The sequence below is a fragment of the Dermacentor andersoni genome, chromosome 1 (genome assembly GCF_023375885.2).
Source record: "Dermacentor andersoni chromosome 1, qqDerAnde1_hic_scaffold, whole genome shotgun sequence".
NCBI lineage: Eukaryota > Metazoa > Arthropoda > Arachnida > Ixodida > Ixodidae > Dermacentor > Dermacentor andersoni.
Genome location: NC_092814.1, coordinates 88,246,922 through 88,274,339, shown reverse-complemented (window position 1 = coordinate 88,274,339; position 27,418 = coordinate 88,246,922). Strand labels below are relative to the sequence as shown.

General features: G+C 45.0%; 1 protein-coding gene across 1 annotated transcript in view; it reads left to right on the top strand.

Annotated features, from left to right (window-relative positions):
- jub (LIM domain-containing protein jub) overlaps positions 1-27,418 on the top strand; it is a 72,644-nt gene that overhangs the window by 33,149 nt on the left and 12,077 nt on the right. Inside the window, exons 2-7 of the mRNA XM_050191348.2 lie at positions 17,560-17,661; positions 18,832-18,899; positions 20,047-20,109; positions 22,263-22,393; positions 26,959-27,010; positions 27,083-27,151. Coding sequence (XP_050047305.1) covers positions 17,560-17,661; positions 18,832-18,899; positions 20,047-20,109; positions 22,263-22,393; positions 26,959-27,010; positions 27,083-27,151 — 485 coding nt within the window. The remainder of the gene's footprint in view (positions 1-17,559; positions 17,662-18,831; positions 18,900-20,046; positions 20,110-22,262; positions 22,394-26,958; positions 27,011-27,082; positions 27,152-27,418) is intronic.

Below are 27,418 nucleotides of genomic sequence, written 5' to 3'. Positions count from 1 at the left end.
CGAGTGACATCACTTCCGGGCTAACGTCCGGTTGTGCTGCTGATGGTGTAAAATAGCCTGGTCACGCAGCGCATAGCTGCCGCATCGGAGAACTGACTGACCCGTTTCCTGTGCATTTGCAATGAAACGGCCGGGTTAGGACGTGGCATTAATTCACTTGCACGGTTCGTATTTGTCAACATTTGACGGACAGCCAGGCATAATAATTGGTCGCATTGTAAGGTCGCCTCGGGTTTCCCAGAGCGCACTGTACGGCGACTCAGTGGGCACCGGCGGCGGCGACTTCGTCGTGCGCATGCACTGAAACGGTAGCAAGTCAGCATAGACTACAATGCCCCTTTTTCGCTTCCACGTTCGCCGTTGCGTATATACAGGGTTGGTTGGCGTGATTTTCGACATTTTTTTTTTTTTGTTTTCCAACTCGTTGGAAGGAGGCCACGGTGCGCTAGGCGAACTCCAGCGCTCGGTGGCGTCCACATGCGACATGGACACAGGCTGTGTGCGTCCTCTCAAGACGGCAGCGGAACATCCATGCTACTGATGGGTAACGTCACCAGCGCTTGTATTGAGCCGTCTTCTTCGCGTCTTCCAGCCCTCCTCCTCGAGCGCTGTACTTGGCCAGCAGCTGTGCAACTGGCGGGGTCGACCTCTGCCGCTGTGGCTGCAAGATGGAAATCGGCCTCGCGCTGCAGCCCGCTCACGCCCATTGTTCCAGTGCGTGGCGGTAGCGGGGAGAGTGCGTGGAAGGGCCCACCGCTTTGGCAGGAAGCCGGACATTCGCGCGCGCGCCGTGTCCAGAGGCAGGCTAAAGGTGGCAGCTGTCGCCCACTGGGCGGCTGTCGCTGGCTGCCCGAAGCTCCAGCGGTGGCGTGAAAAAGGATTCTCCTGCACCCCCTTTTTCCCCGCCCGGTTTCAGCGGGCTCTTCCACCGTTAGATGCGGCTGCCAAGACGCGGCCGTCTTTTCGGTCACCCGCGCCCGTAAGCGTGTCGTGCACTGCTCGACACGCTTATGGAAATGCTCGAAATGGCGAAATAGACCTGGGGGATGTTGTCCGATGCCCCAGTTTTCATATCGTTTTTTAAATTACTGTGGCGTGCTTTCCGCCCTACCGTGGACGGTATAGGCGGTGGAAACGCGCTTTTGCATGCCAGAAAGTAATAGCAGGAGAAGAGGTGCCAAGCTGCCTTGTGTCTTCTGACAACTTCTGATATTTTGCTTCAGCCGATGTCGAGCTTTTGTGTCCGATCAGCACTCCACCCACGGGGACTTTGCTCGGCGTGGAAAAGCACGCGGTGTTTTCGTGAAAGTCCAAAAGATTGCGAGGACCTTTGCTTGACCTTTCCTTATTTTGAGCTCTCCGTCTGTGTACCGCCAGCGCGACGCACTGCAGAGCAATTGCGTGTGCTCGGACATATCGGCATGGGTGGGTCCTTGACATTGCTGAATTTAAAACTGCTTCTTCAGCTGATAAAAGGCGACAGCTGCCCCCCTCCCCCTTCCGCCGGTCGCTTTCTCCCGCCGGGCGCCAGCTGCGAAGGCGCGCACACTTCCTCGGCGGGCGAGGGCGTCCGGGGCAGACACGGAAGAGGCCAGGTATGCGGCCTTGGACGGCGGCGCATTCTCTGCTGCAGCTGGCCCCCGCTGCGTGGCCCCCCGCGCGCCGCCGGGGTGCAGCTGCTGCTCCTCCGGCCGCTCGGACGCCCCGGACCGTCGCCGTCCGGCAGCGCGGGGAATCCTTTCGCGGTGGCTGTCCCCGTGCCTATACGGGCTCACTTGGGGAGCAGCACCCATTTCACGCGAGCTTGCTTCGCGTTACATCGCGACAAGTAGCGCTCGTTGCGGCTCGAAGCGGTTAGACTGTTGCCGGCCAGCTTTGGCGCATCGCCCGTCGTGGCTCGAAACACGATGGCACCGAGCAAGCTTCGCCTATCGTAGAGGCCTGTGCAGCAAGCGTCGTTTGCGACTGCGCGATTGTAGACTGCGAACTAGAAATGAAGACACCACAGCGCTGATTGCGCGTTAGCGGTGGGGCCGTTTGGCGCTGTGGATCGTAGTGGGGACGAGCCTTCTTTGTTATTATTATTCGTAATTTTATTTTAGGCTTTGGGTGCGCGCAGTTGCAACATACAACTGCGCGCACCCACATTTTTTTTTCTTTAAGACGGTCGGTCTCCGATGTGTCGGCAGAGGAACGCTCCCCTGTAGCATAGGTCATTATCGAAGGCAGAATCTGTCATCGACGGTCGAAAACGCAGAAGCCTGTCACGTTAGAATCACGATATTATATGGCACAGTGGCATATCGGAATACTATTCGCAATTTTTTACAGCGCTGTCCGAGATACGTTGACCGGCTTGTTTTGAGGTTAAAGCCACATTAATTGTGGTCCTGCGTAATCTGCCTCTTTATCGTTTCTATGCCCGTTTAGAATAACAAGAAACTCGAAAACAGCTAGCGTTATGTCGTGAAATGCGCCCCGACACTGAACGGCTGTACAGCGCGTCATGCTGAACATTCTTGGATGACGATGCAACTTGTGGGGCTGGAAGGCTACGGGGGTATTCGCGGTTTCTTTTCTTTTTTTTCGAAGAACCCTCACATCACTTCAAAATGCTTAGGTATCCTTAGGCAGTAGTGCTCTGGAAAACACTGAATCAGCGTTTTCAGTCAAAACCGAAGAGCACTGGATAAGAGCAATTTTTAAGGCCTTCATAGGTCATTTAAATGGCGACCTAATATATACAGTCGACGTGCCTTCAGACCAGGCCTTTCACTCATAAGGTAACTTTTCGAAATTATTCGTGATATAGCCAGTGCAATTAGATAGGTGCCAGGTAGACACACTAGTGTTGAATTTATCCGTGGCAACTCGTGTTGTTTGGCATCAGGGCTTTACTAAAACCTCTGGGCTTATGTTATTTCTAGTTTCCTCTATATAAAGTGTGGCACTTAATAAAGGTCTTTAGCGTCAACTTTATATTTGTTTTGGAGTCCCTCAAGGGTTGGTCTTCGCACCTCTTTTTCTTGTGTACGGATATGTTAATCGCCTTGCAGTGTATCGTCCGAGCGCCTTCCCAGAAGCGGATCCTTGCCGAAGACTGGGTCGAACGCGCAGTCGCAGATACCTTAGGTAATAAGCTACAACTTAATAGTTCACTGCGATTGACCTAAGCTAAATGCGAAGAAGACCGAGTGCATCACATTGTGGAACAAGAAAAAGCTATCTCATCTTAAATATATGCGCGGTAACGCAGATATAAGCAAATGCGATCAGGTAGAATATTTTAGACTCAACGTTACGTTTTAACATTGATTGGGATCTTGATAGCTCGTCAGTTTGTCTAAAAGACGGAATGGAAATAGGCTTTTTTTGCGTGAAGTGCAAGTCCACCTATGTTTTCTTCATTTCAAACTACTACGGCTTCATGACCCGCATTGCTCTCTTAAGCGCCCATCAACTTTCTAGCCGTGCAGCGGCTAGAAAGTTTTCCTCGTGCAGCGTCCAGCACCTCGTACGCCCAAGATCGGGTCGTTGTCTCCAAATGGCTTCCCCCATACACCCTAAAGTTTGGCAGTAAACATCGCTGTTCATAGTCTGGCCATTCGGGACCAATTCCTGAAGCACATTACCGTGAATGCCGAAAAGCACGATTAGCGCGCACTTTCTCGAGTTGTAAAAGACATGTCTAGTGGTTTTTTTTTTTTTTTTTTTTTTTTTTTTCGGTCGTGGATACGTTGGGCGTTGGGAGACGTTGGGATACGTCGGGGATACGTTGGGTTTGTCCCTAATGTTGATCCTCGACGTGAAAGGCAGGTCATTCGTAAGGTATTGCTTCCGCTTATTTCGCTCTTTTCCCAAAATTAAAAACCCGGCTCAGAGGTGATCATATTGACACGATTGTGTAAATCAAGTTCGAATCGCAGGGGGGTGTCCGACTCGTTCCGGCAAAGAGACTTCCAGGACATAATCACAAATTGGCAGAAACGCTGGGAGCGCTGTATTACTTTGCAAGGGGACTATTTCGAAGACGAAAGTGTTTAAATGCACATAAATAAATTACTTTCTTCAAATTAAACATCCAACCTCGGAACTTTTTGATACCACCTGGTACGTAGCGATCTTTTTAAAAGAAAATCAGCTTTAGCCGCAAAAGATCAGCGTCCCTCCCCCCCCCCCCCCCCCCCCAACCTCAAAAAAAAAAAGAAGAAGAAGAAAAGGAGGAGAAATATACTCTATAATTCTGTAGTACTTGAGCGCCATAGCATTAGGACGGTACGAAATTAGCACAGAATTTGTACTCATGTTAGTAAAGCCTAATAAACTGAGTTTTGCGCTCATTATCATAAATCATTTAAGTGCCCTGGACGAGTCTGTCTCGTCGACGTCTTTGGGCGCTCTTTTTAAGTGCCGCCAACGAGCCGGGCTCGACCAATCTGTTTTGACGTTCTGTCGAGTTCCCTCTGGCCGCTAGACGCGCCGTATACGCACTCCGTTCGTCCTAGAGACCCTGTATATGCCACCAAAAGAGCCGTTACAGTAGCTCTAGTTCGTCTGGCGAAAGATATTTAAAAAATAGCGGCTGGCAGTCGCGTGTTGCTGCCCCCTCAGGTATGCACATTCTTTAGAAACAGGCTTTGCTTGTCTGGCGGCACGGCACTTTGTGGATCCCCTCTAAAGCAGGCAAAGAACGTCCGACAAGGCGGTGCGGTGTCTGTTGCAAAGGTCGAAGCAGCACTGACAATAGAGTGTTAGGAGCGTGGTGTGAGACTTAGCCTCGTACCGTGTTTGGAGATCTATCGCACGAAAGCAACGTTCTAATCATCCATGGACACTCATCGAGAAATTTGATTTTTCGCGTTTGTAAGCCTTTCTCAACAGATGTTGCTCAAAAATGTATCTGTAGCATTCAGTGGTTTCGATGCAACTCGTACAAATCTCAAATTTCTAGCCAACGGACATTGTTATTTGTCGTATCGTATTGTCAGACAGAAGTTGTTAACTACCGATATGTGTATATATATATAATATGCGCGCGCGCGCGCGCGTGTGTGTGTGTGTGTGTGTGTGTGTGTGTGTGTGTGTGTGTGTGTGTGTGTGTGTGTGTGTGTGTGTGTGTGTGTGTGTGTGTGTGTGTGTGTGTGTGTGTGTGTGTGTGTGTGTGTGTGTGTGTGTGTACACGACTTCTGTCTGAAAATATGAAATAACAAATAACCATGTACCTTACTACTGTAAATGTGACATTTGGCATTCTTCCGTGCATTCTTCCTCCTCTGTTGGGGCTGAAGCAGCGGACGGGGGGCGAGGCATGGCAAGTAGCTGCTATCTGGGGCGATAGGATGGTTATGGCAGCTGCACCGCGCGTGCTGCGCGCGTAGGGCAGCAAGCCACCGAAGCAGCTGATCGAGACGCGCCGCAGCTGGCAGCCGTCACGGCCTTAGCGGCGGAGTGACGGCTCGGATTCCGAGCGCCGCAACCGTGGGAAGGTGCATGACCCGCAGAGTACGAATGAGCGGTTCGTAGGTGTGTCGCGAGGATTTGCTTGCGCAAAGCTCCGAGCGCGACGACGTAGCTCTCTACCGCGTGTCCTAGTGCAACCCCGTTGGTGAAGGCGCCGGCTGTGTGATCGGTCTCTTTTTCTAGCGCTCTGTGAACGGGTGTACTCCCATTTCAGCAGCTGCAGCTTTCCCAGCCCGATCAGCGCGTCAGCCAATTCTTTCGCGGTCATGTGCGTCGTTCCAAACTAGATAGAAGGCTGTTTCCACGCCGCGGGCTGTGTTTCGATTCTCCATTTTAGCCACTCTTCATATTTTTTCCCCCCATTTCTTTTATATCAGTCCGAAACGTGGTGCCCCTGCAACTCGGCGTCATTACGTGGAATCGGCGTCATTACCAAGGGCGCCACTTTTGTTGGAGGGGGCTTACCTGGTGCTGCTCGGGGCTCCGTCGTCATCGTGCATACTTACTGTATTTCTCCGAAGAGAGGACGCCACGGGAGTACATTGACTACATACACTCAAACAACAAGCTCAAGCACCTAAAGCTGTTGCGCTTTGTATAAACATAGGAAAGTTCTATACGCAGGCAAATACGTGACAGCTTGTGTAATGTCAATAAATAATCCCGTAAACGACTGGCACTACGAGTGAATTCCGTCGCCCAATGGCATCCATCGCTTGCGCACGTCACGTCTTCCGATAAACGTGTGCGAGAAAGCACGGACATGTTCATTGCTTTTCTTTTGCCTGCGTTCTCTCGTTTGCACCACTGGCACGCCAGGTTTTTGCTTTCTTTTGTTTCCCGCAGGGTCGGGCGCCGTCTCGACGTACTTTGTTCTTCCACCAACGCTAATGCTAATATCATGGTTTAACTGCAGCGTTTCGATCATTTCGTCCTTCTACATTTTCGGTCTCCTTCTGCTGGTAAGAATTTTTCAATGTAAACGCAGAAATGTGTTTAGACTATAGTGTCTCTCAACCAACTTCACATATAAATTTGTAACGTAAGCTTGCGTCATCTTCGGTACGCAGGTAAGGTAGTAGTTATAGTCACACAGTGTCACCCCGCATAGAAGATAGAAAGCACACGATTACCGTAGTACGGTACGGATTGATACAGATTCGTGGCAACGCTACAACACGTATACTGTAGCTTTATAGCCATGCAGTGTCATTGTACGGAAGCGCAACTGGCCGTATGGTGAAACATTTTGTTTGACAAAATTCAGATTGTGCATGGCGGCGGATAACATATTATCGTACGGCGAAGTCCGTTTTCGTTCTCGCAGTGCTAAAACTTTCTAAAAAGAAATTTTAAAAAAGTTAAAGACGTTTAAGATTTTAAAAAGGCAGATTCGGTATGTTAATATCAATTTACCGTTGCCGCGGTGAAACTAAGCAGTGAAATGCCAGACACTCGCATATCGTATGTAACTGTCTCCGTTCATTCACTTCATGCGAAGGAAATATAGAGATTCGGGTCACGTCTGCGCAAGGTCGGAGATTTTACGGCACCTTCGCGTATACTGGTCGTTTTAGTGTTCGAAATATTACCAAATTTGCCACTTAAGGTTTCGCTTTCTTTAGAATGCAATGTAGGGCAATCCTCCTTTATTGAGAAAACAACAAACTGACCCTTAAAAAACGCTTCCTAAATCTACGTCATCGGGAGCTGAAGCGCGCATTTCAGTAAGGTGTTGCCACGTGTCTCAAACTCACGTCCAAATTTGAAGCTATACACTCAAGGCAATACCGACCTACTCGCAGCAGTTCCAAGAGTCTAATTTAGCTGTCTAGCTTAAGTTATTTTAGTGCCTCTTTAACGTCCCAAAGATGCGCCCCGTGGCTATAAAGCACGCCGTAATGCAGAGGTTTGCGTTACTTTGACGGCCTGGATTCTTTAACACTTCCACTGGCACTCCCGTTATAACTCGGGCACTCACCCCCGCACAACTCCCGCCACTCTCGAGTGTACTCGTTTTGTGTTTCCAGCGCACTCCCTGCCTTTCCAAAAGCAATTCAGTAAAAAAAAAAAAAATGCGTACCCGTTGTGCCAACTGCGGAGAGCTAATCTAAACACACAAAAGGCTTGCTAGTTAAATTTCTGACTGCATGTGGAGCAAATGCATCAGCGCTCTGTAGCTTTTTCTCGGCAGGGCAGCCATTGCAAACCAGTGTGGCAGGGGTACGTCTACACCTTAGCGGACGGAAGAGATTTATGAACTCTTGATTAAATTTGAATCGAGACCGGCGATATAGAAGCAGTTTCTATGTAGCATGAAATGCCGGTTGAACCAGCTGCTGTTTCGGCTACGGTCAGAACGCTCCAAATCTTGTAGGACGTGGTCCTTCGCCGACCAGCTGTGCCGCGTGCTTTGCCCACTTGGTACTCCATCGGAGTAATAGAGCGGTATGAGGCACACGGCATTGTGCGAAGGAAGTGTATATGCACTGATATTCTGTGCGTGCGTGATGCTTGTTAAGCCAGCCTGTAATGGCGCACCATGCAGTAGTATATCGTCGACTCCAGCAAGGTTGACGGCAGAATTTTTTGTCCGAGTCTCGCTCCGCAATGGGCGGCACACTACGATTATTAATACCCCTGCACCAAATGACTAGACTGTGTGAGACATAATTGCCGCTAAAAGGTCGCAAACGAAAACACAGGCACGAAGAAAAACAATCACGACGATGCGGGCGGTGATTGTCTTCCTTCGTGCCGTGTGCGTCCGTTTAGCGGAAATTATGACTCACAGCAGGTACTATACCAACTAGGCCAAGAACAACTTCTTCCGCAACTAGACTATGCCCTTCCGGTGCTTACACCCATAGTACTACTCGTGTGCTTGTCACTTGTGTTTGTGTGCAGTGTTATTTTGGTCTTGTTGTCTTCCTCCCCCATTTTCTCTCCCCTTTCTTTCTTTCTGAGTAGTGTTTGCAACTTTGCAATAGCTGGCCCCAAATAGGCCTACCTTCTGATTTTTCTTCGCGTAACAAACAAAAAACAAGAAACCCTGCGTAGACACGAAATACAGCACGGCCGTCTGCCATGCAAAGATGAACACACACACAGATACATAAATGAAAAAGTGTTCATGAACGCTCGTAGCTTCCAATTTCTAGCACACGATTGTTTTCAGACCATTCTATGTCATCTAAGCTTTAGCAGCACGCATACTCAAAACTGTTGGGATTTGTTTTATGCGCTGGAAGTTATGTATAGTGAAATGAATTATTGGCGAATGCAGAATGCTGTAACCTAATCTGTTCTAAATAAATCTTATGAGGCAAGCACACGCTATACCTATCATTGAACCAGAAGGAACAACAAAATAATCTGCAACGTACTTTTTTTTTTAATCGAATGCGAGCCATATCATAGAGAAATGCAGGTACTGTCAATGATTCCCATGGTGGCTGAATAATCGGAGCGCCTGATTTCTCTCTGGTAATTTTAGTATAAAACTCTAGGTGTGACGGGACGTGCGGCAATATGCAGTGTGACCATGTAATATGTCAGCTTTGTGCGCAAGTGAATTGCGAAAGTTGGTTGTGGATGTAAAGGGCCATGGAAGAGCGTGCGAAAAGTCGTAGCTCGTTATTTAGCGCAACGTTTGAGGGAGATAACGTTGGAAGTAAATTCTGATCACCTGCAAATCTTTGAGTGCCATAACTGCCCCTGTTTAATTCATGGCAACGAGGACCACATCTGCCGCAACGGTCAAGTGAAGTAAAGTGGCTGTGAAGAGGTGGACGGCAAGTGACCACCAGAAGGATTTTCCAAAGCTGATCCGACAATTAGTTCGATTGCTTTTGCTCGAGAGTAAGGGTTATCTTTCCCATTACTTCCGGCACAAGCATTGGGAACTGTGAAGAAACTTCAGATGTGACGCAGTACTATGATTACGACTATCCCTACTGGAATGTAGGCTTCCTTTTTTCTGTAAGCTTACTTGTGGCGTAATGATGTACGCCTCGGTTAGCGGTCGGTATGAACCGAGGAAACGCTGGGAACTTGAGCGGACACTCAGGGGCGGTGTCGTGCACGGCCCTTCGCAATCCTGCCGCGAACCTAACGACGTCGCGTATGCGTGACCTCATTTGCTTTTCTGTCGGGGCGACCCGAGAGCGCGTTTTTTGAGCAGCTGCCGGGCGGCTATTGCAGTAGCCGCGCCGCCGAGGTCTTCGTCGTCCTACGCTAATCTTATATATGCAAAGATACGCACTTGCGGAAGCCGAAATTATGGCTGAAGCAAAGCAGCCACTGTGTATGCGCAGCTGGCTCCTGGCGGCATGATAGCGCTATAGTTGCAGAGCAACGGTAACGGTTAGCTAGAACGGTAGAGATCCCGCTGCGTTTACGCTGTCGGGTTGTGTTACGTCACTTCACGCTCAAACCAGGAGATTACGTTTGTCGCAACACGAAGTTCTTGTCACGGCGCAGCTGTAACTTGCGTCCCGCCTGCCTCGCAGAAAAGGTGACCGCTGAGGACAAGCCCAACCTTACACTTGGCAGAAACGTCCGGCCGACTTGCTCGGTAGGAGTACGGCCGAGGTCCCTCAATGCTTACAGCTATTGGTTGCGAAGTTGTGTCTAGCTTTCGGAGTAGCTTCTGCTTTATTATTTTTTTGAGCGCGGTTACACACGAGGAAAGAAAGAAATAGACACAAAGCGCCCTATTAACCCGCCGTGGTTGCTTAGTGGTTATGGTGTTGGGCTGCTAAACCCGAGGTCGCGGGATCGAATCCCGGCCACGGCGGCCGCATTTCAATGGGGGCGAAAACACCCGTCTACATAGATTTAGGTGCACTTTAAAGATTCCCGGGGGGTCAGAATTTCCGGAGTCCCCCCACAACGGCGTGCCTCATGATCAGAAAGAGGTTTTGGCACGTAAAACCACATAATTTATTTATTTTTATTTTTAATAAAGCGCCCTATTATTTATTCTGACCTCGTGTAACCGCTTTGAATAAATAAAGCATCATGGCATACCAACAAGCCCAAGTGCTCACCGCCCTAGTTTTCCGCAGCGACCACTGGTGCCTCCTGATGCACCTGTCAGTTGTTCATAACACGCCGTGCTTAACGAAAGATCGCTCGTATGTAATTTACTGATGTCTCGGTTACGTCTGTAGTTGCGGATTGGTGTGCTCTTGTCCCATGATTATGAGGCGTCCGATGTGTTCTGGTGCAGCGCTGTTCCGGTATGATGACGCAGATTTCGCATCCGTGGATGCACGTGGAGTCTGTGACGCGAATGCAGCGCCGCGCTTTCCGAGTCGGCAGGCAAAAGTTGCGCCTTTCGTTCGTGAGACATCTGTGACGCGCAGCTCGCCGCGTTGTCGATTCACGACTTTGATGGGAGCAGTTAGCGAGGCTTCGTCGTCTTCAGCTCGAGACATTTGATGCGGAAGCTTCCTCCTATACCGCCCAGTACGCGGAGGCCAATTAGCAAACTGGTCTCACGAGATGGTCTTGGCCTTTGCGCTCGAGCGCGTTCAGTTAAGGGCAGTCGAGTGTAGCAATGAGATAATTTAGGCATTACGGAGCGTATAGCGTTTGAGGTGGCAGCCCTTCACCGAGCTATATTGAAATAGTATACAGCGACGTAATGAGGTCTCGACGTGGCAGCCTTCGACTAACAAGCCATGGCCTCTGGCTTGTGTTGCTATTCGAACGCGTCTCCACACGTCCTTTTGAAATGAAGACTACGAGTCGTCGTGTGGATGCGTAGGGTAAATAAGCTGCTCCGCCATTCGGCCACTTTGCCAACTGAGCGTCTCGGCGTCTGTAACTCGGCATCTGGCCTGAAATTGGCGCGTATTATTTTTATTCTTGCTTAGTTGCGTCAGATATGCCTTTAATTTCATTCTAACTAGAGTCAAGATCCGCGGCAGAGACTGTAGCAGAAGGCTTCGGATTTATCGAGATCGCGTGTTATGGAAAGCACACACAGAAAATGTAACATGTAGGCTAAATGGCGGATTGCACTATTAGAATACAGCTATGTTGAAAATACGCGAAGGCTTTGCACAGCAGAAGGCTATTATGTAAAGTTACTGGCTGGTGGTGGTGCCACCTTGGACGTTCTCCGCCAACAAGTTTTGTAGACATTTAGAGCAGCGGTGCGCGAACACTGACGTCGTTTGCGCCGCGATTCGAGCGCGAAATTCAAAATGGAAAGTTTGGCCGTCATTTTTTCTCGCAACCTTTTTCCCTCTCAGCCATTCCTCCATGCTTAAGCTAGTGCATGCACAGAGGGTCCCGGAAGATTAATGCGTGCCGACCGGCGCATTATTGTGCCGTTTCAATCAAATCGGCATTCCAAAAGATTTTTTAAAAATATATAAGCAACAGGATATGCATGTATTAATGATATGTGCTAGCTTTCGATACCTTAGTGTTACAAGACGCAGAGCTAAATAAATGCCTCTTGCAGCGGAAATCGCCGATGCAATCGTGGCGATTCCCGCGCCTAGGGAAGCTCATTGTAGTTCGCCATACGAAGTTTTGCTTGAATGTATAAATAGAGGATAATGTGCACCCTGCAGTGGCTCTCGGTGTTCCACTGCGCTTAGGGCGAAATTTTGAACACTGCCATATGAGCCACGAGTGGTCTCGTCGTCGACAAAGGGGGGTTGATGAGGGGGAGGAGGGAGCGCTAGGAGTGGCGATCGTTGTGATCTTGTTCGACCGCCGGAAATCGCTCGTTTGGGCGTTCTCCAGCTTCGCTGCCAGGTCGGCCGCTGCATGTGGGCGCAGTCTTATGTCGCCCAGCCACAATAGCGAGCGCCGCTCTCTCCGCTGGCGCCTCTGGACGCCTAGACGGAGAATAGAGGCAGGGGAAGGGGGAGCATCTTTCCTTCCTTTCTTCTTCTTCTTTTTTTTTTTTTCGCCGAGAAGGAAGCCTAACAAAAATAGGAGGCGAATGGTTGGCCCGGCGCTGTGCATACTTCGTGTAGGCGAAAGCATCGAGTGAGCGGCAGCCGTACCGGCACTGGTTATGAGGCATTTACTGCAGAATTCCGTTTTCATTCCACTCGCTGTAACTGTAGCTTCGTTTCCGTCGCCTCTGTTGTGGACGGATCCTGGCTTTCCTAGAATTTTTTTCTCTATTTGTGGGGGGCAGTTTCTTTTTGTAAATATCCGCTGGCAAGCGGGCTGGTAATGGGTGTGGCGGGTGTTCATATAACAATAGCAATGCTGCCCATATATATGTATATATATATATATATATATATATATATATATATATATATATATATAACGCCTCTGTTCATTCATGCCCGAAGCGCGGCGAATTTGAACTCGTGAACTGCTAGTGTAAATCTAGAAGTGAGCGAGCGCCAAGCAATAGGCGGCGGTGCCGTTTTGTCCCGTTCTGTTCACAAGAGCGGGGCGGCTCGTCAGGAGCCCCGAGGATTGGGGCCGGAGCTCTTCGTGCTTGGCTGGCAGTGTGCATTACCGTGCGCGGTGCCGTCACACGCGAATGGCTTTTCGGCCGCGGCTTGTTAGCAGGGGGGGGGGGGGGGGGGGGGATACCCGCCTCTGCCGTGTACGTGTCTGTGTGTGTGCGCGCGCCTGCGTGCGAGCGCGCCGCCGAAGAAACAGGTAGGTGAGGCGATCGCCTTGGGGGTCACCGCCAGACCCCCCCCCCCCCCCCCCCCCCCCGCCCTTTCTTGCTGTGGCGGCGGCGGTGGTGGTAGTCTGTGTACGCGCCCGCTGCCAGGGACACTGACTCATGCGACTGCTTGAGTCACGCACTGTGCATGTGTGTGTGTGTGTGTGTGTGTGTGTGTGTGTGTGTGTGTGTGTGTGTGTGTGTGCGTGCGCTCCGCCGGTCTTCCTCCTGGCTTTTCGCTTCTTTTCCTTTTAGAAGTATAGTGCTATTTCGCTTCTCTCTCTCTCTCTCTCTCTCTCCCATTATTGTTGGTGGCGCGACGTCTGGTGCGTCCATAGAAGCGCGCGGGCGATAACGGCAGTGCCGCGCCCCAGCGCTAGCAAAACCACCCGGCGGCACTTTATGTATGTCATCTTGTCGTGAGCCCTTTCGGGGGCGCTCAACATCGAAGGCGGGGGAGGCGGCCTATGATCCTTGCTCTGGAATTGCCACATGCGTCAGCGTTCTCTTGTTTTGTGCCGCTTTATTTGATCACGCCCAAGAAGCGCAGCCTGCGAGTTCGTGTTTTGAAATTTTCGATACGTGCAAATGAAGATTGCTGAACTCGGCATTCATTTTTTTCGACTGCAAGGAACCGCGTGGCTTAACTCGGCGTTTCTTTCTTTTTTGTATTGTCACTATGCCTGTGGATCTGCACTCTCTGTAGCAGGTCTGTCTGTAGGAAAACCCGCAAAACTCGAAAAAGTGCCGCGCGACTCGTTGCAGTGGCCCTTTTCGCGTGCTTTTGCGGGCTTTTTACGGCCTTGAAAAAGAAAACTTTTATGTAGCACGTATAGAGCAACAGAAAAATGAATCGGGAATTTTGCTTGATGGCCTACAATTTCCTGATTGACAATTTTGCCCGGATGATAATGTTTGATAAGTTAATGAATCATGACTATGTCGTTAGGCAAAATACAAAAAAAGATAGCCTGACTTGCTCCAAGCGATGGCAAACAATGTTACCTTAGTTCTGACCAGCTACGTGGGACTCCTTTTATATAGTCAGCAATAGGTCAGGGGTTTCATTAAAATATGCTTGTTGCAAGGCCCGTGTATATGTGCACCATCCAATCATATATTCTGAACTTCCCTCTTTTCCTTCCTTCTCCTTTCTATTAACCGTAATGTCACTAGCTTAACTTCCTCTAGGTGACGTGGTCTTCACTCGGTCGCTGCAGTGTCGTGAGCTCCAAAGGCTGGGGGTGTTTGTGGCGTACGAAAAGGCACACCTGATACAAAGGGTACATTGATGCATTTCATTGTTGATATTGAATATTTAGTTCTTATAACAGCTAGCCTCGCGTTCCAGATCATGCGTCACTTCCAGCGAACCACAATGGCATTTTTTTTCTTGCGGTTTCGGTATCAAAAACGACTCATTTGGCAACCTTTTCGTAACACTTTCGTTCTTATTTCAAACGTCAAATTTTGCACGGGGGCTCCTCATATGTACACCATCTTAAACGAGGCTTCTTACGCAGCCCAAAATTTCGCTGTAGTTGGCCTTTAACAGCTTTGGAGCAAACTAGAGGGTTGCTATGAGAAGGGCTCAAACTGCTGTACGCAAAGATACACTTGATGGTGCCTTAGCATACTTGTGTGCTCACTTCGCGTTTCTGGCCGACATCATCAAGAAACTTGAATGCTCAGGCACAACTTTGATTCCAAATGTGGGGTTCACTTCGGATGTTCAGGAAAGGTTCACCACCATCCCCAATGGACCTGTTGCTGATAGAGTTAGTTCGAAACCCTCAATCTGTCTCTGGAAAAATCTCCTGTTCTCGGAACTGACAGAATTGACAAAATTTCTGACAGGCATACATGCTGCAATTCCTGATGGCATTGGATTATCCAATGTTCTGAAGTACAACTATGTGCATCTAGGTTCGGTGGATGTTTAGTGTTTTTTTTCTGCATATGAACCAATATTGGTGAGAAAAGGCACAACATGAAACCTGAAAATATTAGGATGGTGCTTGTTTGGCACTGCTTTCACAACTTGTGGTATCTAGCCACGCTAGATTTCAGCTAAATCTCGTAACCTTCAAAACCTGCATCATTCTGTTTTATTGAGAAAATAAAATTAATCTCACAAAACGGGAGTTTAGTGGGCTCTGTTCCTTAGAAAGTCATAATTTATCTTTAGATGCACAGCAGAAATTCTTAATTAAGCCTATACATGCCTAAAGGACAGGAAATTGGCACCTATAGACACTCTTTCATTGTTGCTAGAAATATGCTCATTTTCCGCGTTTTCATGGTTTAACATTTTATTTCAAGACGTAGTCACCAGGTATACTGTGATACATAAAATTATAGCCTGATCACTAGTGTTTTGAATAGATGTGTAGGAGTAGTAATTGCTCAGACAATTTTTGAGAATTCGTATGTGAAAATTCTAAGAAGCACCTCAAGAACCCAAATGAAAGTCATAATTTGCAATATGTAACTACTGAGAGTAAAAAAAAAAAAAATCTGGAATATACAAAATGTGCACCTGGTTCATAGTTCCCAACTTTTGCAAGTCGGATCATGCAAAAATAATTATAGAGATTTGTTGGCATCAATACTAGCCTTAGTGATGCAGGAAAGCAGTAGCCTTTCAAATGTGAAAACAGATAAGTTGCTATTGTACAGGGTGCATTTGTTTTTACTCATTGCGGCAGGCATACGGTTTGTCTTTTGCTGCATTCTTTAGGCTCACGAAGCACTGGTTGTCAGGTCAGAGAGCATGCAGAAGCTTCCTCATTCTTGATTATTGTGTTCGATCCACTTTTCTGTGCAAACAAGGTGGTCGAGCACGAGTTCAACTGGCACTGGAGCCTCCACACGCTTTGTTCAGTTCCCTTACAGTGCTGTACAGTAATGTGGAGTGTTGCACAACGTTGTATAGTAAGAAATAAGAGCACTTGCGTAGATGTTGTTAAAAGTGTAAGTGATTAGACAGCTAGTCAAGCTTTAGTCGAAGGTCAGTTTGAAATCGACTGCGTGCTCTTGTGCGAGTGAAAACCTGACACGACTGGAATTTTCTTGAGCTTTTCGTGATGCATCCACTTGTATTTAAGAAGTAAAATATTGCACAACGGCTGCTCTATGTCTACACTCTCTGAAACTGGGCTTTTTACGATGCCCAAAATTTTCTTGAAGTTTAGCTTCAAGCAGTGCTTCTTTTAAACATTCAGCAAGATGTCTTCATTGTTCCTGCTAAAAGCAATCTTTTCAAGACTTAGTTATCTTTATTCGGAAGTTGCATCTTCATTTTAAATATTGCCATTTTCAGCACTTCTCTGTATGATTTTTCATTTTTAGAAGAGCAGCAGCTGGCATACAGTGGGTATATATAAGGGTTACACTGTACCTAAATGCATATGCTAGTTACTCATGGTACTGCGCATTCAGGAAGTGTAAGCATCAGTTGGGTAATAAGATAATTTTTCACTAGCATTTACTATATGATAAAATGTAAAATGTCTTCTCTTTATTTTTATACTGGTTTTGTCATGCCTCTGTAAAAAAATCCTCTTTCCTTGAAAGAAATAATACGAGGTCAGTGTCAGTCTAAGTGTTGTTAGTTTACATAAATCATGCACCAGTCACCTACAAGCTAGAGCTTTGAAATTGACTTACACAGTATAAATAATGAAAAGGCCATGCTGGAGATAAAGCCACTGGGAAATACTAACGTGCATTTATACTCATTGCTACAGCCTGGGGCGCGATCTCCGATTTCGCCCTGATTGCACTGTTTTCATAATCTGACAGGTGACAACTCAAGCAGTGGTACTATATTCTCAAGATGCTGTGATGCCATTGACATCAAAATTGAGGCTGAACAACAGCCCACAGCACATAATAAAGTAAAAGTTCATATTTACTCTGCACTTGCAGTGTGGGCCTGAATTACCATAGTTCATTAGTTTGCCGTTACAATACTTTTCATGTCATGACTGATGCAAGTAGTCAATGTGCTTTGGTCTGATTGGCCCCAAGTGTGGCAATGTTATCTTGGAGCTTGAGACTGAGTATCACTTAATATTTTCCTCACCTGTATAAGACGAGTTCATTCTTTTCCTCCTTTGAGTACAGTTTGTATGCCAGCACATTGTAAGCTCAGCAGTGAATTTACCTGCCCCATGGAATTCGCTAGGCAATATGCAACACCCTTTCTGTTTCCTGTCTTCATAATGCTCCCTAGTAGGCTCACTGGAGCCTTCCTCTCTCTTTATTCTTATTCGTCATGATTTCTCAGTCTTCCTTTCCCATGTCCTTCTTATTCCCTCTCTTTCGAGGCAGGCAGGCATTGTGCCCCTTTCCAGAGGCAATTGTAAGTCTGTCTGCAACTCTTTTATTTATGTTTTTCACTCCAGATAATAAATAATAATGTTCATTCTGTTCAGGTATCTGCCATACATGTGGTGAAAAGGTGACAGGTGCTGGCCAGGCCTGTCAAGCAATGGGCAACCTCTACCACACTAACTGCTTCATCTGCTGTTCATGTGGTAAGGAAACTGTTTTGTTGCTGAGCATTGTAACTCAGTACTAGAATTTACTGGAATGTGTGGCCTATAATGAGAAACTACCAGCCCCCCCCCCCCCCCCTTTTCTTTTTTTCTTCTTCTGGTGTTGCTCCAATTGCCTAAGGCACATTCTCTTCTTTCATTGAAAGGAGCCCTCAGGTACCAACTCATTTGTTTAGAAGATTCCATTTGAAGTGTGAAAGGCTGAAACACCTCGCTGCATTATCAAATGCCACATAGCCTGGCACAAGAATTAAGAACTGGCACACTGATCTTTAGTTCATAGATTTCATGAGTTAAAATTTGTGTCCTTATGTCAAAAAATGTACCTTATTCTCAAATTATGATGTGAGATTCTTCTGGATTTGGGGAAACTTTTATGCTTTGAAGATGTATCAGAAATAATATTTCACAAAATGTGCATACATTGATTTTGAAAACAAGGCACAGACCTTTAAGGTGTATCAATTTCAGTGAAATTTGTGGCACTATGCTCATATGTACCCAACAGCATGACTAAGCATTTTGCAGTTTTTCCACATATTAATTTTAGATTTGTGTGCGTAGTGCCAGTGAGTACTCTCGAATGGATGGCTTATACTAGCAACTGTATACTTGCTATGCATGACATCGTTGCAGGAGCAACAGCATGGGCATTGGTACCTTGTAAACCTATCATTAAGCAAAGTCAACATGGCCTTATTGCCATGAGCAACTACATTAACCTTAGAGTTCAATTGCATTCAACAACTTAAAACACCGAAGCAGTTTTCTGGGCCTCCCTGTTTACTTTTAGTTTCAGTGTAGTGTTTTTTGCTTACTTAAAATGAATTCTGTGCTACTATAAAAATTCAACTGTCTCATGCATGACAAAAGGCACATAGAAATTCAAAACAACTTCTCTGATATGGTCGGAAGTTTACCTTTAAAAATTTGAAACTTGTTCGAAAATTTTGCGATGTTTGAATCGGAAGCTTAATAATGCAAGACTTCTCAAGTGTCTGCGCCAAACATTCTTTAGCAACCAAGCACTGCCTTTCCTTGTTGAAAGCCCCAGGAAATTACTTGAAGTAGTATAGAGCATTGAATGGATTGAACTTAGACGTGAGTTGACTAATTTAATGTTTCTGACGAGACATTTTCCATTTGCAGGGCGTGCTCTGAGAGGCAAAGCATTCTATAACGTACATGGCAAGGTGTACTGTGAAGAGGACTACCTGGTCTGTATCCTTTCTCCGCATCCCTTTGTTATATCCTTGTTACTTGGACAAATTTTGCATAGCCCCAATTTGGAAAAATTGATTATTGAGCTAGTTGTTTCAGCTTAATCCTGTTGCCACCCTTTGACTAAGCTAATTTTTATGAACCCAAAGTTAAAACATCTGAGCAGTTCAGTCTAAACATTCAAGGTGTTCCCAGCATTGCTAAACAGTGTTTTGCACGCATACAGGTTACACACAAAGTGCCTGTCGAAGGAAAAGAAAATGCTTTCTTCACTTATTTTTCAACATAATGTTTGTGGGAACTTTGAGCCCCATTCAAACTAACCAACTTCCTTATCACTCCTCGCACTTGAAGCTTGTCAAATTATCAGTAGTGAACTACAGGATAGGTCCGACTCATGTGCATGTCCTGCGACTTGTGTTTAATGTCAGGAATGTGGTGCACTTGGCTATTCTATCTTAATATTACAGTGAGGTTCCTCTTTATGACGCAGCTAAAAAGTCCTGGCAAGTGCATTTGAAATTGGTGGTTTTCCCATTCGCGCAGCAGAATGTATAACTATGTAACATGCACATGTCTTATATATTTGGAAACTGCAATAACTTTCTATCTGGGCATGCAATGACAGAAAACAGTATTTCTTGAACTTTTTGCAAATTCTTGACAGGCATTTTAAGGGTCGATAACTTTGTTGCTTGGTGGCAGTAGATGCGCCTCTTTCGCGTGAATGTATCCACGCACTCCTAATGAAGTAAGGTTCTTGCTTTAAACATACTGTGCCATTTACATAACTGTGCATGCTCACCTATTACATTATTATAGTGTGCTTGTTCCTGCATGACTGTGATTAAATGACAGTGTGTATATGCCACATTTTGCATACCACAATATCCATGCAAGAATTGATAAACAAGTGCTGTCTACCTAAGTCTAGCATACTGGTGGTTTTGCCGCATAGCACGGCACCAGTGGCCATGCACATTTCAGCGATCTCGTCAATGAGCTGAAAATAACTAATGTAAATCAGTCTAGTTGTGCATTAGTCACATTTAATGTACACTTTCATTTAATTTCTTTTCACTTGTGAGTTTTTACCATAATTTCACAAAGTTTTGGTTTCACGTTCTTCTGCCTCTTTTGCAGTACTCTGGCTTTCAGCAAACTGCAGAGAAGTGTGCAGTGTGTGGACACTTGATTATGGAAATGGTAAGGACACCAGTTAGCATTTAACAATAGGATTTACAGCTCTGTCGTCTATGCATGCTGCCAGCTGCTGTGCATGCACTTGACAGCATGGGCACTCTATTGTGCAGTGTTGCATGGGGCTATCAGTGTTGAAGGCTTATTTGTTTATTTATTTGTTTACTTATAATACTTTCCAGGCCCGAAGGCTATACAAAAAGGAGTGGTATACATGAACAACAGACATACATGTGCAGCAGTAAAGTTTTAACACAATGGGTTGTTTACGGCTGTTCTGAAACTTGCATTTTCCGAAATAGTGGTGATGGAAGCAAGCAGGCAGTTCCAATCCAGACTTGCTCTTGGAATAAAGGAATCGTAGCACAACTTCGTTCGGCAATGTGGTACACCAATTTAAAGTTTGTATCACAACGGGATGATGTGCATGACGGATGTGTCATAAGTTCATTTAGAGTGGGGCTGACATTATAGATCTTATGAAAAAGACACAATCATGCACATTTACGACGGGGTGAGAGTTCATGTAGACTATGGTAAGTTTCATAGATGTAACAGTGGTGTAACGAGAATAATTAGACAACAGGAAACAAGAAGCACTGTTTTGAATACTTTCAGTAAGTTGTATTAGACTACTTGGAATTTAAAACAACGCAAAAGACAAACACCAGTAAAAGAAGGACAGAGACAGGGCACTTCTTTTACTATCTTTACTTCATCCTTCTTGTACTGGTGTTCCGTCTTTTGCGCTGTTCTAAAATTCAAGTATTTCATACCAACTCCCCCAAGCATCTATTTCAGCTGTATTAGAGTAGTTTGGGAAGAGTCCCATATTGTCGAAGCATACTCTAGTTTAGAGTGAACAAGTGTTTTGTAGAGGGCTAGTTTAAGTTCACTCGGTGCAGTTTTAAAGGTACGGCGTAGCTACCCTAGTGCCGGATTGTCATTGTTAATCACATATTCAATGTCTACGCTCCATGTAAGGTTATTGGTGATATAAAGCCCAAGATGCTTGTAGGAGTCTTTTAATAGAGTCTAAGTCTGGTACCATTTATGATATAAGGAAGTGTGTTACTATAGGTGTTTAAACTTCGACATATGTGCATAGATTTACATTTGTTAATAGCATTAAGATTCCTATGCCAGTTGTTACACCATGAAGAAATTCCGTCAAGTTCACTTTGTAGTTTACAAGAGTCATCACGGCTAGTAATTTTGTGGTTTACACAATCTGCAAATAATTTAATGAAAGAAAAGTGAACACTGTCTGGTTAGTCATTAATAAAAATGAAAAAGAACAGGTTCCCAAGAAAAGACTCTTGTGGTCCCCAAGATGTTACAAGTGCACAAGAGGAAAAAGAATTGTTCACAACTATGTACTACAAATGACCTTGTACAAAGCTTTAATTCAAGAAAGAACATTTTTGTCATTCATTAAGCTTAAAAAAAAGTAAGTTGTGAAAAACAGTCTGACAGGCTTTAGCAAAGTCGAGATACATGCAATCGGTAATGAAACCAGAATAATCATTTGCAAATAAGTCGTTAGTAAAAGATAGTAGTTTGGTTTTGCAAGAAAACATTTTTCTAAAACCATGTTGACAGGAGGTAAAGAATGAGTCCGATTCTAAAACATTCGCAACATGGGAAAAAATGATGTGTTCAAAGATCTTACGTGGAATGCTAGTAAAAGAGATTGGATGGAAGTTTTCGGGGGATTGGAGATTACCTGCCCTAACCTCCAGTCGCTGGGCAGGATTGAGCACTGCAAAGATTGACAAAAAATCGTGGACAATATTATGGACAAGTGCACACCTGTACACTGTAGAATTCTTTTTAATTTATCAAATCTAGACCTGGAGAAGGTTTAAGGTTTTGGCTTTGTTTGGTCAGTAAAGGTAAAGGTTTCTATTCTTATTTTCAATTCTCAGGTTTCACGCCAACTAGTGCATAGCAGATTGCCATAATTAATCATGGTTGAAAACTTACAGAGTTCCATTGATTGCTAAAAACAGATGGTGTATTAAAGTTTTAACTTGAATAAGCATGCATACATTTTGCTTTGTAAAGCCATCATGTATAAGGATCAGGTTCTTTTTCTCCCAATTTGCTGTTAAAAGCATTGATATTCCATTATACACGAAACTGCAATTTTGTTGTAGATTCTGCAAGCAATGGGGAAGTCTTACCATCCTGGCTGTTTCCGCTGTTGCATATGCAATGAATGCTTGGATGGTGTCCCGTTCACAATTGACATGGACAACAAGATATACTGTGTCAACGACTACCACAAGTCAGTTTCCATGTTTTGTTTTTTTTCTTTCTTTCTAGCTGTTCTTTCATGGCATTTTATTGTGTCTGCACCTTCCTAGGAGTGTAACTGCCTGGGCTAGTTGGTGTTGCATCATTATTTATGTGAAGCGCGAACATTTAATGGAGATGCATAAGGATGAGTGCTAGTTATTGTGTCTTCTAGTTTCTTTGTCTCCGTTAAACATTTGCGCTTTCCACAAAAATGATGCTTTCTAGAAGATTAGACGGAAAGTGAATTTTTGGTGCTGTCACTGAATATACACTAGAGAGGAGCGAATACCAAATTTTTCTCATACAAATTGAATACAAATAGTAAGTATCAAATATTGAATAGTCAACTGGAGATGCATATACGTATTTACAGTGTGAATATTTGTTTCTGCACAATTAGATGCCATACCTGTACTGACTAGTAAAAAATCAGAGACAACGAGTCTTAAACACAAGCTGACTGATTGTGAATAAAAACTGCACAAATACTCTCTCAACATATTTAAAGCTTTCTTGCAAACTAATTTTCTAATTAAGAATCCATGATTGCTGTATGGAATGGAGCTTTAAAAAAAACACTAAATAAATGGTTCCTGGGAAAAGATAGGAAGTCATGGTAAAAGAAAAAGAAAACAAAAAGCAAGCTGCTGAAGGACTTGTGTGGTGTAAACATACCGTATTTACTCGCATAATGATTGCACTCGTGTAATGATCGCACCCCTGAATTCTGTCATCAAAATTCGATTTTTTTTCTTTCCTGTGTACTGATCGCACCCCAAACTTGTCGCAGCGATATGTTGTGTGCCAAGTCTAGCTAATGATGATCGCGCTTACCATCTGTCGAACGCTGTCAAATGCCATGCGAACGACTCTTGAAGACATACCAAGCGGTCTGCACACACCAAACATTCTTAAGTAGATGCCCCATTTCATTCCTTTCATCACTTTCCGCACTTCCATGAAAAAAAAAGCTACAACTAAACTTGCCTTGGCTTTATTGTTTGTAGGCTTTATAATGGTTGTGGTCAACAACAACAAAAAAGACCTTTCGATTCTTCTCGTCTGCACTCATGGGCACGCAACAAATCGCGAGTGGCAACGATAGTAGCCATGTTTACGCTGATACGTTAGAAGTGTACACTATTCATACACCGACGCCTGTAACACAGCTAAGATATTCGCCCATCCATAGCTGAAGCATGCTGTATGAAGATAGTAGTGAAGACAAATGCCGCAGTTTCTGCAGCGTGCCCGCCATGTGTTTCTATGTCACTGGCAGCCAAGCGCGCCCATCTCTATTTCTGTCCGCTCGAAGTGGTGATGGCTACATTATTGCCGCAAACTTGCCGATACTAACGATATTATTCATTACTGATACGGAAAAAACTGTTTCAATGCGCATAATGTACTCACGAGAAGAACAAAAATCGCGTTCGGCACGTTCGGCATCCTCCGCTGGCCGCCATATTTGTTTTGGTGTCCCGCACTGTCACAGTGGCAGCCGCCTGCTTGTTGACCTGCTGTCATTCCGCAGCAAGTGCGGGATGAAAAAAAAAAAAATTTTTGCAGGAAATTTAACACGCGTAATGATCGCACCCCTGAATTTGCGTCAATTTTTTTAACAAAAAAGTGCGATCATTATGGGAGTAAATATGGTACGTAAAAGGGCCAGTCGCAACGAAAACATCTCTGGTCGTAGCGTAAAAGATAAAAGTGATTAGACTGCCAAAAACACTAAACAACAGACTACAAGCAAAGCTCGCAGGTTATCATGTAGGCTTCTGCCACAGATTCGAAAACAAAACTTGCATTATACATTTTGTTTCTTCATGCCTTTGAAAACTTTTGCTGTTGTTTCACTTCTGATGATATGCAATACCTTGTTTAGCACATGAAGAGCAGTAACCAGACTTTACCGGTTGGTTGTTGCCAGATATTTGGTTAGTTTCAAGTATTTGAAAATATCTAATAATTCTTGTTCGAATACGAATATGAATAGTTAGTGTCATGTATTCTATTCATATTCGAAACTTAAATTATTCGCCCACCCCTAGTAGGTGCACACTGATCCAAGCCATAGTTAGTCGTTTTCTGAAATTGCATTTTGTAACACTGTCACTTGCATAAGCAAGTTTTACTGGTCACGTGAGGTCATTTTTTTTCCTGTTGTCTTCTGTGCAGGTACTGTAATGCATCTTAGTACTATATAATTTTAGCTGTGATGCGTGCCTGAAGTAATTTATTGTGTAGCCCATGGTACTCCGAGCCATCACACACACACCTGAGCTGGCAGGTGATTTCTGAGTCGGTCAGTCGGTGCTATGGCGAAGCGAGCAACCAAGTGCTTCTCATCGTCGTCTTCTTTCACCAGCACCATGCCTAGTGCCTTCAGTACAATTATAATGCAGTACATTGTATTGATTTTTATAAGGTCTCATACAGAATGCTTATAATTCAAAATGATATGTGGTGTTTGCAGGTGTATATGTTATGGCATTTATAGGCTTTTTTCAATATGGAAGTCCCTTCAAACAGGTTCAAAAGTTGTATAAACTTGTGCTTCGGCAGACCATCATCACTGGAAGATAAGAGCATACATATTGGATTCTTACCTTCCAGAGCAGTGTTTGTATAGCTGATGTAGCCATGCAGTTTAAAGCATGCATTGGTACATAGCCACAGTGGTGATAAGATTGCAGCATTCTTTCCTTATAAGATACGTGACAGGTAGGGGATGGACAATAGGCTTCAAATACAGTGTGAAATACCTAAGATTCTGCAACAGTATTCAGTAGAAAGTATTCTGTACTGAAAACTTATGGCTAATTCATATTCAAAGCAGGCTGGGAAGACCCATTGTAGACAATATGCGTGAGACTACCATGTGCACATAACCAACATTACTTCTGCTTTTTGTGGCTTGCATGTAGTGCAGCACAAAACTCTGTCACAGTAGCAAAGTTCTTGACCTAAGACCTAATCAGTGATGTCAACTTCTTTTAGAAGTTAAATTTTATGTCTGATGCACTGATTAGTGTATAAAGTTGTAAATGCTGAACATAAGTGTCAATATTAGAAAGCCCATGATCTAGATGCCAATCTAGTGGAACAAGCATTTGTGCATAACTTTAATTTTCATGACATGATTTCTCAGTTTGCACTTTTGGTGTGGCATAACATGCTGTAAGTCATAAACAGTAGTCAGAACAAGGGGCACCGCTGGAGGAAACAAAGGGACTTGTTTTGCAAATCAAGACGAGTCCCCTTGCCGAAACATCTGCGCCAGAGACATCCCTTGTTTGACCATTGTTTATCGCTTCAAGCATACATCTTCCTGTGAACCTCTGGATAAAATTCTTGAAGAAAAGTGGAGGAATCAAAGTCCGGGAAGAAAGGATAGAAATCTTAACCCAAGTCTGTGTGCACTGTGCTGCCACTTCCTGCAGACCAGAGTTCATTACTCTCTTGCATCTGTTTAGAGCAGGCGCACTCTCAACCCCAGTTGCGAGCAGTCAGCGAAGTCCATGCTGTGCTGCCAATTAGATGATGGGGCAGCTGACGAAAAAGCCACGGCAAGCAAACACTGGCAGCAAGCATGCGATAAGAACAGGCTGAGCACTGCTGTAGTTGTTTTTTCCTTCTTTCCACCAGTTCCATCAGTCCCTGGCAAGAGATGCCTGCCCCCTAGAAGCACTAAAATTTTGGTCTGTATTGGGGTGGGCATATGTACAAGTGCTTGGGTACAGTGTGCCAAGTCAGGTGTGAGCAATCTGCTGTTGAGGGAAGACATTACCTGAAGTCATGTGAATAAAAAAGTGCATAGAAATAGTATGTTTGCTTGGTTTTATTAAAAGGGCACTGAAACACTTTTTGAACACAGTAAGAAAATGTTTCCTATCTGTAGACACTGCTGCTCTGAACATTCTAGAATAATTTTATTCCATTACATACAGGAAGGAGCCTACAGTGTTCTGTATTAGATTGCTTGTCCCCTCCTGCAGCTTTCAAGGCCACCCACTTCTTTTCCTCCCTATGTGGCATCAAAGATGATGTTGCAGCGGGTGCGATAGCCAATGTACACTGGCCATTGGGAGATTGTTTTAGTATGACCAAGAATTAATTGCTAGGGAAAGCTCACGTACACATGCACACCCTCCCTTCTAGAACCATTAAACCAGTAAGCAGCAGTTGTTAGTCCTGCCCATCCTCTCACTGCTGCTTCGTCACCCTCAGGCACCTTTGTGAGACATCAACCTCGAAAGGTTACCATTAGCACACTACAGAAAGAAGGAAAAGAGAGGGGCATTGATGTTGGCACCGCCCCAGCTGGAAGGAATTAATGAGGGGAATGGGGAAAGTAAACATTGCTCTTTTCCTTGAAAGGTGCTACATATATTTGAGAATGTTGCTCAGGTTTAAAGATAATGTGTTTCTGGGCCTCTTAGAGACACAATTAATGGTACCACTTGTTTTGAACATTAGCACTTAGGTGACATGCATGTATTCACTTCTACAGGATGTGTTTCTCTAGTTTTATTGTTGTTCTTGTTCCAGAATGTTCGCACCTAAGTGTGCAGCTTGTGGAAAGGCAATTACACCTGTGGAGGTAAGCTGTCTGTCTGCCTTCTGTCTTGCGGCACCATTTGTACTCATTATGGTATATTATTCATTTGTACAGGGAACAGATGAAACTGTTCGGGTTGTTTCAATGGACAAGGATTTCCATGTGGATTGCTATGTTTGTGAGGTAATGTGAATTCCTATATGGGCATTTTACTCCAACTTGGTTGGTGTTTATGCAACATTTAAAAGCTTGTGAGAACTTGAGAGGGATGCTTTTCATGCAGGGCTTTCGTGTACTTTCTTACGTAGATTTTTGCAGTGCTTAACAATTTTTTGTATTCCATAAGGGATAAGAGGGGACCATCCACTATCACTTTCTTTTACGAATGCGGAGCATATCCCTTCTTTTTCATTTGTTACCTACATTTCACCCGAGGTCATTACCGCAAGG